Source organism: Monocercomonoides exilis (assembly GCF_001643675.1).
Source record: "Monocercomonoides exilis strain PA203 chromosome Unknown scaffold3-2548433, whole genome shotgun sequence".
NCBI lineage: Eukaryota > Preaxostyla > Oxymonadida > Polymastigidae > Monocercomonoides > Monocercomonoides exilis.
Genome location: NW_027150548.1, coordinates 1,928,144 through 1,942,009, shown reverse-complemented (window position 1 = coordinate 1,942,009; position 13,866 = coordinate 1,928,144). Strand labels below are relative to the sequence as shown.

The window sequence follows — 13,866 nt, the reverse complement described above, 5'->3', positions numbered from 1 at the left end:
TGAGATGGAAAGGAGTATTGAGAAGACTGAGGAAATTTCATTAGCACAGATCCAGATCCATTGCTGAGGACTCCGCTGTTGATGAAGGATTTTTTGATGACTGAAGGGGAGAATGCGGTGTGAAGGGCTTGTTGTAATACATCTGTAACTGCTGTTCTTTTTGAAAATGAGGAGGTGGATGAAGGGGAGCTGTAACTGTTTGAAAGCTCCGACTTCAACACTGCAAATACGCCTCTGTCCAGCGGTTGCGATATGTGTGTTGTGTGTGGAACGAAGGTGATGATATCAATTTCCATTTCCTTTAAATGTCTCCATACAGTTGGATCTGCGCGCGATGAGTATGAATATAGGAGAAAAAGGCAACGATGAGATTCTTTCAGTATTCGCTTTCTTCTGTCAATGATAACTGGTGAAAGAACTGTAATAAAATATTTTTTGAATGATGCTTTCAGCCTCTAGCCATTTGTGTTTGGCCAAATGTCAAGCGACGGCGTCAACAGTGTTGTCTGTTCTTTCGGAAGATTTGCGCTCGGGCACAGCACGACAGACGGAAGCGAGAAACCATCAGCAGCTTTTCTAGCAACGAGAGTGGCATTCAGCATCCATTCGGTACTCTTTTTTGAACCAACTTTGTTCATCTGCTTGATGAACAACAACACCACTTGTAGAAGTTGGAACGTGAAGCGAAGATTTATCGATGTTGAAGATTAATTCCTCGGGATATTTATTTGCATTGTGTAATGCTTGTAATTCGGTGTACCACGGCTTTAGGACTTTCTAGCAAGATGCTCCAAGTCTGTTTATATCAACTTGCTTTGGAAACGATGACTTCAATTCCGGATGGCGCTTTATGAAGGCGTGAACTGCCTTCAAAGTGACTGTCTTTTTCTTCTTTTCTTCTTTTTCTCCTTCTTCTTCACTATCATCAAACATATTTTCCATCTATATGCAAATAAGTATTCAAATCAAATATTATTTGCAAACCAGATCGCTAGCTTTTCGTAATGTGAGGCTTGTCCCAGATCGAGATTCAATTGTGACTTCTTCAAAGAATAACTTTTCTTTTTCGCGGCTAATAATAGGTGGATGACCAACTTTTGCAACAGGTCTGCCTTTTTTTTTTTTTGCTTTGACAGCGTGCTCCAAAGAATTTTTGCTGATTGCACCGTATTAAACCCCATCGACAGGCATGACGACATTGTCATTAACAATATGTGCAATCCTTTCCAATCTTGAACTAAATTTTCTGCAATGAAATGAAGACATTGCTTCCTTCGGCCGCTTCTGCGTAGCTTCAGCTTTCTTTTTCACTGAAAATTTCATATTTATATATTATGGAAATGATCATTTATTAATTTTTTTTTATTTATTCTCATTAGAGATTTTTTTTATTTTTTAATTTTTGAATGAATAAAAAAGATTAACAAACCTTTGTGCAGTCCAATTTCTCATGAAAGCACAATGGAAGGACTTGAACCCCAACTACCCCCCCATGAGAAATTGGATTTCTTTCAAAATTCAAATATGAGAATACTTAACATTTGTTCATATGCTATAAATATTTTAAAAATTATCATTTGTAGATCAGATGAATTTTATTTTTAAATAAAAGGGCATAATCGCGTTATATCGGACAACGAAAATTTCAGTTTTTTTGTGTCTGATTTACTTAAATATGTATCTAATTCATTTTAAAAATAGTTTTAAAGCGCGGAAAACGTTTTGTCAAAAATAAAAAAATGTTTCGAAAATATCACAATTTATGGGTATGTTCCTATTTAGGGTTATTGAAAAACAAACAATGATCAAAAATGGCATATCCAAGGGAAAAGAAATATTCTGTATTCAGTAAAATTTGTACATTTATAAAAGAAGAAACTGCATGGGATTGGTTTTTTCATCACATTCTGGAAGATAAAAGTCCAGATTGCAGAATTCATAAGAAAAAGAAGGTTTTAGTGAAAGAAGGAGCAAATTATAGGTATTGGACATGTAGAAAATGTGCAACAAAAAAATCAGTGTACAAAGGAACTAATTTGGAGAATTCAAAGTGTGGAATTAATAAGTTTTTACTCATCATCTTGTTTCTTTGGCTTGGGATTTCGCAATCAAACATCCAAAAAATGCTTGATTTGCATGATTCAGTTGTTGGCTATTGGAGCTGTGTGTTAAGATGTGCTTGCATGGATTTTATCAACAACAATCCAATCAAACTGGGAGGTGAGGGGGTTATTGTAGAGATTGATGAGTGCGTATGGAGACGAAGAAAATATAAAAGGGGGAGAAAGAAAAAGCAAATTTGGATTTTCGGTGCGATAGAAAGGACAGAAAATGAAAATGAAATCAAGAAGAAATTCATCAATATAGTTCCTGACAGATCTGCAAAAACTCTTCTTCCGATAATCAGACAGCACATTTTGCCAGGCACAACTATCATGAGTGATGAATGGAAAGCCTATTCATCACTGGAAGCATTCGGATACATTCATAAAACAGTCTGTCATAAGAGAAATTTTGTTGATCCTCTGAGCGGAGCTTGTACAAACACGATAGAGGGTATGTGGTCGCATTTGCGGGGGTTTTTCCCAAAACATGGTGTTAGAGAACGGTTTTTGTGGGATTATCTAGCATTTTGGATGGTGAAAAATACAAAACAACTCGCTTTTCAAGATGTTGTACACATGATCGTTTACAGAAAGGAAGAGGAAATCGAAGAACAAATTTTGGAAGAACAGGATAAAGAAGAAGACGACGAATTAACAGATGAAAATATTCCAGATATTGATGATTTTGATTCTTCAGAATCTTCCAATGAGAAAAAAGATGAATCAACAGACAGCTTGGGATTATCTGATGGTGCTGATGCATCGGAATGGGTGGATGAATAATAACAATTGATAATTTTTCTATTTTTCGATTTTTTACATTGACCCACAATCATTTTTTTTTTGAAAAAGGAAAAATTAAAAACTCGATTTTGACAAACTTCCGCGCTTTTTTAATATCCAAAACATTAATACATATGAATAATAAACATTTCTATTTGCATTAAAATCAATTTCTCAATGTCCGATATAACGCGAATTTGCCAATAAAAGTACCAAAATGAAAAAAAAGTGGTAAAATAAAGATGAACCAAAATTGTTAGGAGTTGAAAATGAAAAATGAGAAAAAATGAAAAAAATTGAAGGAAAAAAAAAATAAGTTTATGTTCAGTGAAAGAGACGAACATTTGTGATTTTTTCATAAAAGAATTGACGAGGAAATGTTTTTGTTGTTGAATGGATTTTGAAGTTGAAGAACAAAACAAATGAAAAGGAAAGACAGAATAAATTGCTCGACTGTTATTATACAAAGAATCAATTTTCCTTTTTTTTTTTCCTTCTTCAAAAATAATATTCATAAATGTGTTTTTTCAGAAACAATTTTGAATGAAATAAAAACCTCAGAAAATCAACAACCCAATTCATTATGAATATTCTTTTTTTTGAAAAATCATTGATTTCATCTTTGAAAAACTCAAATGTTCAATTCTATCAAAGGTGAATCAGATTTGTTAAGTTTTATTGGAAAATACAAAGAAAATGCAAAATGTTTATTCAGCAAACAATGAAATCTTTTTTTGATGTTCTTCTCATGAATGATAATAAATTCCATAAAATAATGAAAATGTTTTGTTTTGATAATCAAACGTTTGATTTGCACATTTTTTTTAAAAAAAATCATTGTTTTTTGTTTTTCAAATGCATAAATGAAAAAATATTTATGAAAATGAAGCAAAATAAATAATTTGAAACGGTAAATGAACAATCATTCAATTGAATTTTTGAGCTTTCATCACAGAAAACAAAATAGATTTGCATGAAAATTGAATGAATACGCTTCAAATATGATTTTTATATCATGAACAATAACTTGGCTTCAAACATAAACAAGCACAAAAGCTCTTTTAATATGGCTTTTTTCATTCATCAAACACCCTCTTCTCAAACAGCTCCTCTCCCCAATCCCCTCTATCACTTCCATCTCTTTCTTCACATTCACTCAATCCTTTTATCTCAACCACCTTATCCACTTCTTCCACTTCCACCAACACCAACATCAATTCAATTCCCTCATTCTCCCTTCACTCATCCCTTTCCATCCACTCATCCCTCTTCCTCCACACCCACAACCCCATCGATGGAGCCATTCTCCCAAACCTCAACAGCCCATCCACTTCTCTCTCTGCCTTCAATGCCTCTTTCCTTCACCAAACACGTTCTTCATCAAATGCTGCTGTTGTACATGTTGGAACTGAATCTCAAAGAGCGAAACCTGGAAGATTAACTTCGTTTGATGTGAACAGTCATCGCTTTGAGTGGTGTGAATGGAATGATTCAACTGGTGGTAGTGATCATGGAGGTGCACTTAAAGTTAACTGCACTAATGCAAATCTCACAATCACTTCTTGCTCATTCGATAATTGTTCAAATACAAATCATGGTGGAGCGTTATATTGCGATAGTTTGTTAAAAATTGATATCACAAAATCCAATTTCACGAGTTGTTCAGCTGCTCATGGAGGAGCTGCTTATTTGTATTGCAATCAACCTAATTCTGTTTGGACATTCTCAGAAAACAGAGTGGAAAGTTGCTCAATAACAGATTGGTGTGGAACTGGTTGGTACTTTTCCCTCTATTACATGCCCTCAGATGCTCAATTCCTGTTTTCCAAATGCAAGTGCATCTCAAATTCTGGTGGCGATTCTGCTGGCTCTCTCACATTTTCAAATCCCCCAGGCAATAAATCAACTCAGTTTTTGGTTGATGATTGCCAATTTATAAACAATAAATTAACTGCTTCTTCTACATATGGAGGCGCTGCCATTTTTTTCTATTCAACTTATTCCTGGATGAATGAAATAAGATTCATCACATTCTGTTTTTTCGATGGAAACTCTGCCAAAAATGGAAGAGGAAATGACGTGTTCTTCAATGGCAATGCCATAACGAAATCCCCATTCAATCAGTGCGGGTCAACAACAGAATCAAATAGAGTGTGGAATGCAGGAACAGCTGATGATGTTGAGTTCAACAGATGGCTTCCTCTCATAACAACATTCAAAATCGTGTCAAATAATGGGACAAACACCGATCTCTGCGGAATCACGCAACTCGGTCCATGCAAAACAATAGAACATGCTCTTGTTCGCATGACAGATACCCAAGACGCCTCCCTCACTCTTCTTTCCTCAACATTTGTTCCTCTTCAAACACTCACCTTCAGCGCAGCTGATGCAAAAATCATTGATAACAATAACCTTTTTATAATTTCTTTATTATTCTTTCCATTTTAAGAGAATAATGAATTTCTTTTTTCAACTGAAGCACATATCATCACATATCTTTCATTGAGCCCAAAATCAGCACAGGCTATATTATTTCTTCTTTATTTCTTTGAAATTTCCTCATCTAATTTGTCTTCTTCATCGTATGAAAATAAAGCACATCGCTAAATGGAATCTTTCGTTTTTCTTTCTTCAAAAAGATATCTTTCGATAATATCAGCAAGCTCTTCAAAGCTTTCAATTTCTTTTGCTATTTTCACTTCACCTTTTTTGTCCGCTGCAGATGCACTTATTTCACAGAATTATCCTTCGATTATTTGTTTTCTAATAAATTATGTTCTCATCGTTTAATCATCCTCTCATTCCATCGAAGGCACATGACGTTGTGAAATTTGTCGAAGGTCATCCTCATAATCATTCGCCCCAAACATCCTATCCTGTCCTGTTCTTTCTGTTTTCTGAGAATTCTTTCAACTTCCAAATTAATAATTCAGATTCAATTTCTATTTTTTATTGTGCGCTTTGTGGTCGGCTTTTCTCGATAGGATTTAGAATCATTTCCGTTGCTGTGTTAGGTTGGTTGAAATTCTATGTCAAAATAAATATTTCTTTCGTCTTTCTGAGAAAGAATGAAAGACAAGGCTTGGCCCTGAATTCGATGGGAGTTGAATGAAATGGAAATAAGAATATTTTTATTTCGTTCATCGAAGAAGGCGTTGAAGAAGAAAAGGATGAACACAATTGTTGAAATGAAGATCGATGCCGTACAAATGTGTGCATGAATGAGGAAGAATGAAGTTGAAATTGAAGAAGGAGACGAAAGAGATGAAGAAGAGGAAGATGTTGAAGTAAAAGAAGAAGAAGCAAAATTTGACTGAAGAAGATTTTGTGTGTTTTTGGCTATGCGGTTCATAACAGGCGTGCTTGTCGCTGAATAAGCAAGTGAATTGTGAGAAGGCGAATTTTGTGTTTGCAAACTGAAAAATGAGGAAGACGGTTGATTGAATGAAAGGGGATTATCTGAAGAAGACGAAAAAGAAGAAGACGAAGAAGACGAAAAAGAAGATGCAGTTGAGAAATGCGAAAACAGTCGAACGATATTTATGAAGTTGAGAATAATTTGCGTGATGTTGTTGATTGGCCAAAATGTCTCATTTGATGTATTAACTTCAGATTGGTTTGAAAAATTCAATCACAAAATGCGTGACTAACAGATTGTGGAAATCAATCTTGCTGTATTTTTTCAAAATCAGTTGAATTTCTTTTTGCGATTTCCCCTCTTTTCCCCTCAAAAATAGAAAATGTTGATTTTTCTCAATTTCCATTCCTTTCCGTTTTTCCTCTTCCATTCAGCTCACAAAATCATTGAAAAATATCAATCCCTTCCTTTTCTTCATCTTTCCCATCCTCTTCCATAAAATCTTCTCCTCTCAAAAAATATCCCTCTTCTAATCGAATATTTCACAATTGTCATCTTCTCTGTTTCGCTTTTGCCCTTTTTTCTTTCTTTTCAAAATCCATTTCTCCCATCAACAATCCGTCCTCTTTCATCATCCCCAGTCACTTCTCTATATATTTACTACATTTTCTTCTCCAAATCTCCACTTGCTCTTCTCCACCTTTTTGTCTCAGAATTTCTTCCTTTCAAAAATCTCTCTCGAAATATTAACATTCCAAAAAAACATTCAACTCCCACCCCCTGCCACAAATAATCCTCTTCCATCTCTTCTCTGCCCCATATCCCTCATGTTCATGTTATTGACAAGATAAACGAGATATATTTCTTTTGGTGGTTGAGAATATTATTAAAGGAGATGATCATGCCAAAAACAGAAAAAAACACCTCTGCACATCCACCACAATGTGTACGGGCTGAAAAGGCCCTCCAGTGAGATATTCAATGTATTTTGTGGAGAAGGATGCAATGCTGTATTCAACCATTCTGAGACTGAAATGAAGAGATTGATTTTTTGAATGATGATGGCTGTGGAAATGAAGCTGTTTGGCAAAATACAGTCGAAGAGCAGTTTGGTCTTTATTTATTTTTATTTATATGAATATTTATCTGTTGAATGTTTTTGTGTTTCTTTCAGGGCGGGAGGTGGAAATGAATGAAAATGAACGAAATGTTTATATCTCGTTATGCAGGGTGAACATCGAGTTGGGAGAGCGAATTCATATGGAAAGTGCCCAGGGTGAAGGGATTGGGGAGGGAATTGGAGATGATATTTTCAGACGAAAAACAGGACATTTTTCAATGATGAGAGTGGAATTTGAGCCAAATATATAAATTTCACATTTTCAGAAGGACCAGAAATCGATGCACTTGATGGAGAAACAACTGATGGAAAGGACGATTTGCGAATCAGATGATGAAACATTCGAAAAAGGAAGGAATTATGAATTTTTATTGAGGGGAAACAGTTGCCAATTGGATAAAATAGAGTTATTGACTTGAGCATTGGTTCTGAAGGTTTGATATTGTTATTTTTTGAAGTAATTATTATTTTGTTTTAAGAATGCTGAAAGAAAGAAGGATTAGGTGGCTTTGAAGAAGAAAGAGAAATGTGGGGAAGGAAAAATAAAGACGGACAGATGAAATGCGAGATATTTCGAAGATGCTTGGCATTGGGCTTTGACAAATAATTATTTTTGAGGAAAGATAATTTGAGTGAAATAAGGGAAGTGAAAGAAGAAGGCATGGAATGAAAAAGGGAACGCTCAATTTTTCATATTTTTTGTTGGAAAGAGAGAAAGAGATTGAGCTGAAAGTGAAAAATGTTCAGAGGCTATTGTTTGCAAGAAGAAGACAAAAACCTGAAGAAGAAAATTCGATTGAATTTCTCCGTTGATGTAAATTGTCACTCATCTTCTCAATTTTCAACAATTAATCATCTCATTCAACGCATTCATCACCTTCTTCTTCTTCTTCAAATATATCAACAACATTTCACACGCTTCTTCTTCTTTATCGTCATTCACTTCATCTGATCGAATTTCTTCATGATCTGTTTCATCGTCAGAGATAATGAATGAAATGAAGATAAAGAAGAAATTATTCATCTAAAGGAAATTTTCGTAAATTAAAATGAGAAAAAGAAGAATGAAAGACGAGGCGAAAGAGAAAGAAATATGAAGAAATGGATTTGGATGAGCAGTGGAAGACGTTCGAGATTCAAAACAAGAAACAAGGGAAGACGATGAGGTACAAAAGAAATCAAAAAATATATTAACGAAAGAGAAGAAAATAGAAGAAGCAAAAAATGGATGGAAAAGAGAAGATAGTGAGAAAGGAATTCCATTGGAAGAATATGAAAAGAAAAGTCAAAACCTGTCATTTTTCTCAATGTTGTAAGCAGTTCCGTTATTATGCACTCTTTTTGATGGAGTTGTTGAACCACAATTTTCAAACGGAGATTGAGTGATGGCATTACCACTGAAGAATACATCATTTCCTCTGCCATTAGTGGCAGTGTTGCCATCGAAGAAGCAGAAAGTTATGAATTTCATACTATTCATCCAGGAATAAGTGACATCCAAATAAATACCTGCACCACCAAGAGTTGAAGTTGAACTTGTCAATTTGTTGTTTATAAATTGGCACTCATTAACTAAAAATTGGTTTGGCTTATTGGTTGGAGGATCATTGAATGTTAGAGAACCAGCAGAATTACCACCAGAATTTGAAATACACTTACATTTGGTAAATTGGAATTGACAAGTTGAGGTCATGTTATACACTTGAAAATACCAACCAGTTCCACACCAATTTGTTATTGAACAACTTTCCACTCTGTTTTCCGAGAATGAATAAGCAGAAGATGATTGAGGGTTCCATATTTCCACAGCACCTCCATGCAAAGCCGAACAACTTGTGAAATTAGATTTTGAAATATCAATTTTTAACAAAGCATTACAAAACAACGCTGATCCTTCCTTCGTTGTCGAGCATTTGTTGAAAGAACAAGAAGTGATTGTGAGATTTGCATCCACACAATTAACATAAAGTGCACCGCCATATTCATTTCCACTGTTTGAATTATTCCATTCGCACCACTCGAAGCGATGACTGTTTTGATCGAATGAAATCAATCTTCCAAGTTTCACTCTTTGAGATTCAGTTCCAACATGTACAACAGCAGCATTTGATGAAGAACGTGTTTGGTGAAGGAAAGAGGCATTGAAGGCAGAGAGAGAAGTGGATGGGCTGTTGAGGTTGGGGAGAATGACTCCATCGATGGGGTTGTGGGTGTGTTTGAAGATGGTTGAGTGGATGGAGAGAGATGAGTGAAGGGAGAAGGAGGGGATTGAATTGGAGTTGGTGTTGGTGGAGGTGGAAGTGGAAGAAGAGGAAGAGGTGGTTGAGATGAAAGGATTGAATGAGTGTGAATGAAGGGATGGAAGTGATAGAGGGGATTGGGGAGATGAGATGTTGGAGAAGAGGGTGTTTGAGAGATGGAGATTGAGATGGATTTGGAGGTGGGGATGGGATTGGTGATGGTTATGGAGAGGGGAAGGGGAAGAGAAAGAGGAAATGGAAGGGGAAAGGGAAGGGGAAGGGGAAGAAAAAGAAGATGATGAGGATGAGAAAGATGAAGGAGAAGGGGAAAGGGAAGGAGATGGAGAAGGGGATGGGGAAGAGAGGGAAGAAGGAGAAAAAAGGAAGGGCTGGACGAGGGAGACGAATGAGGAGAATGAGGAGTGGGAGATGGAGAAGGAGGCAGGGATTGGGGAGTGGGGATCTGGGAGGAGATTGTTTGGGGTGGAGAAGAGAGGGAAGGAGAAGATGGCAGGTTGGTGGGTGATGAGGGAGAAGTTTGTGAGGGCGATGGAGGCATGGGCAGAGAGGAAGAGGGGGCAGTGGTGGTGGTGGTGGTTGTTGGTGAGGGAAGGTGGGTGGATGGTGCAAGTGGAGGAGGAGATGGAGGCAGCGGAGTGGTGTTGGGCAGTGAGGAGTGGACAACCAGCGAGGGGGATGAGGTTGAGATGGGTCACACACAAGGAGGTGTTGATGAGGGCGAGGCTTGTCTGAGCACCACAGATGTGATTTCCCGACGCATATTCCACCTTGTCTGGGTGAGCGCCTCTGATGATGCTGTTTGCGATGTCTTCTCCATGAACGAGATTTATGGTGAGGAATGCAGCGAGTATTTGAGCTAATGCTGTGATCCTAATCATTTTCAAACTGCAGTGCAATTTCATATCTCCTCGCAAATAACCATAATTCTTTATGGTTTTATTTCTTTTGAAGTATTTTGAACGTTGTCAAGCAACAATTTAATTCACAATAATTTCAATAAGCAGAATTGGATGGATGATAAAATCATGATTTTTCATTTTAATTAAATAATTTTTTTGAGAAGTGAGGTGTTAATTCATTGTTCAAAAACAGCTTGAAAATCGATATTTTTCATTTTCACATAATGAACATTTGTGAAGTCGAAGAACCAGTTATTTCAACAGCGTTAATTGGATCTGAAAAAGTAAGAAAGATAATGTTTCAGTTAAAAATATCTGAAATCTCATCTTAGACTTTTGTGTTTAACATTTGCCACATAGCCATCATTGTGTTCGTTTGGAGGAAAAAAAAATTGTACAGTGATTTTTGAGTTTATCAAAAAAAGATATTATACTATCAGTGTATAACAATCACCATTCAAGGAAAATGAATAATTGCTTTTTGAATAGATTTTGTATTTGATTAAAGAATGTCTCTTCATTTTGTGCAAATTACAAATTTGATAACTTTTGTTCAACTATTTTTTCTTAAAAGGGTAATTTATAAAAAAATCCTTTTTTTTCTGTTTTTTGTTTTTTGATATTTCAGAAATATTTTTTTTTTCCAAAAAATCATTATCATAATAACATTTTATCACAATTGCAAAAAAAGCGAACGTTATAGATGAATTCATTGAAACTCTGAAATAATCAAAATCCATTTCACTCAATTATTTGTTATTATAACCATCTTGAAAGGAACAGAAACTTCTTTTTGTTCAACATTTAGTATTTTGATTGAAACATCAAAAACGAAAACATTATCCTTTTAAATCTTTTTATCAATATTTTTTGTTTAAGGTTTTTCAATCGAAATACAAAAACATGGAAGAATAAATATTGCTTAAAGCTTTCAGATTAAAAAAGCTTTTTCTTCATTGAATGTGGATGAGCATTTCAAAAATAAAATGTCAAGTGTTCTTGTTATTGTTCAAGTGCTGGAACACACACACATTATTTCTTAAAAACGACAATCTATTATCTTTTTTCATTTGAGTGATATTATGAAATCAAATACACATAATATTATTCAATTTCGAAAGAAATTAATTCAATTTCGGAATTAATAATTCAAAATCGAAAATATATAATTCGAATTGGAAAATGAAAAAAAAATTCAAAAAATTATTAAATAAATAGTTACAATTAAAAAAAAACAGTTATTTGAGTGATAATATTTGATTTATTTGATAAATAATTAGACACTTACTGAAATTTATTCTTGAGATAAATTAAAAATTTCAGAAAAAAATGAATTACAAAAATGAATTATTCTTTTTTGAATTTGAATAATATTTGTGGTGAATAGCATTATAATGAAATTAAAATTGAAATATTCTAGCTCTCTTTTATTAAGTGGATCACATTGTCACTTCAAACAATTATCAAGAAATACTCGTCAGAAGTCAGAACGTCAATCACGGTTTCTTCGAGCACAATATTTATTGACTATTCATATTATAATGAGTAATTCGAACGTGGGTGATTAATTTTAATATCATAACTTTTTTCGGGGTGTTTTTTTTTCAAAGGTTGTTTGCCTTTCAACAGAGATTTTGGATTTTTATGAAAATTTTTATCAAAACCATTTCGAAAACTAATGTTTAAGCTGAAATAAAGATGAAGATATTTTCAATTTATAAATTCACTTCTCAGTTTTTATTTTTTATTTTTATTTTTATTTTATTTTTTATTTATTTATTTATTTTTTTTTTTTTTAGAATTCTTCAAAAAAATTATAACCGAATTTTTGAAAGGAAAAAATATAATTTCAATAATTATCACCCACGTATTTTTGAATTATCGAAAAAAATGTTAATGAACGATAGTTTTTGAAATTTCAACTTTCATCTTTATATTTTAAAATTTGGATATGGAACTGTAATTTCTGAAGTTGTATATTGTTTTGTTACAAGTATTTCCTTTAACAATAAATATCTTTTTGTTGGATGAAAATTAAATGAAACATATAAATTTAAATAAAGAAAGCTTATTTGAAAAAATAGACTTTTCTTCAAATACAAGCAGTTTATTCGAATTAACAAGGTTTATTTGAGAACTGAGTCCTTCATTTGAGTTATATATTATTGTGGGAATTTCGATCAAAAAGAAAAAAAATTTCAAGTATAATGATGTTTCACAGATGTTTTTAAATGTAGGTTTATACCTCTGTGACATGACAAGAGAAAACTGAAAAAATGACAAAATGACTGACTAGATATTTATAATTTGTCAAAAAAAGTTATTAATAACGATTTCACAATTTTTAATAACAATAATAATTAATTTTAAAATTCACATATTACAATTCTTATAATTTTGAAAAAAATTAAATTTTTAATTTAGGTGATCAAGTTCCCAAAATTATATTTTGACACGATATGTCAGTTGAGAAATATTTTTGTCACAATTTGTCATTGACCGTCACTGACAAAAGAGAAAAAGACAGTTATTTTAAATTTTATCAAGGTTGATGTCACCTTTAGGGGACCTACTATTTTTTGCATATTATTAATGATTATTAAAAATAAGCAATTTATATATTATTAAAACGTGTTAAATGTGTGCGGAAAGTTGTTAAAATCAAAAAAATTAAAATAAAAATTTTTTTAAAAAAATATTATAAAATTAATTATTCTGTATATTTTGAAGCTGATGCACCATCACCAGCTCCAATTTCATCAGAACTCGAAAGGGAGTAGTTTTCAGAGTTGTTCTCAATAATGTCATCAATATCTGGCAAATTTGGTTCCTCGTTATTTTCCTCATTATCATCGTCTTCATCAATTTCTTCATGTTTTTTGTATACTAACTCAACAAATTCAGAAAAGGTCAAGTTGAAGCAGTTTTTGACAATAAATGAAGATATATAGTCTTGAATAAATGCGTCTCTCATTCCAGATACTTGTAGAAACTCTCTGAAATGATGACATATCCCTCTGACAGTGTTTGTGTATGCTCCTGTTGCAGGATCAACATAATGTGGGTTGTGTTAACAATAAATATGAACATATTTTTCTTTTGCCACTGTTGCATATGCCCTCCAAGAATCGCTAACAACAGTAGTTGCAGGCAATATGTGCTGTTTTTTAATCGGAAATATAGAGTATTTTGAACGATCTTTGAGGATCCATAACATTATTTTTCCAATTTGCTGACCCTCTCTTCTTTCAATTTCTCCAAAAATCCATTGTTGCTTCTTGTTCCTTCATCTTCGATATTTTCTTCGACGTAATAAGCATTCATCTATTTCGACTGT

The 13,866-nt window shown here is 33.7% G+C and overlaps 2 protein-coding genes across 2 annotated transcripts; one reads left to right on the top strand and one right to left on the bottom strand.

Moving 5' to 3' along the window:
- Positions 1-777: 777 nt before the first annotated feature.
- On the bottom strand, positions 778-1,323 carry MONOS_15010 (uncharacterized protein; the record flags this gene model as incomplete). The annotated part of the gene is made up of 2 exons (XM_067867858.1): positions 778-942; positions 1,177-1,323. The coding sequence occupies 2 exons, from the start codon at positions 1,321-1,323 to the stop codon at positions 778-780; spliced, it is 312 nt and encodes a 103-aa protein (XP_067735415.1).
- An 8,541-nt stretch (positions 1,324-9,864) lies between these two features.
- MONOS_16985 (uncharacterized protein) lies at positions 9,865-10,362 on the top strand (the record flags this gene model as incomplete). Its single annotated transcript, XM_067869863.1, has 1 exon — positions 9,865-10,362. One exon carries the CDS (start codon positions 9,865-9,867, stop codon positions 10,360-10,362), a length of 498 nt encoding a protein of 165 aa, XP_067735414.1.
- Positions 10,363-13,866: the final 3,504 nt, after the last annotated feature.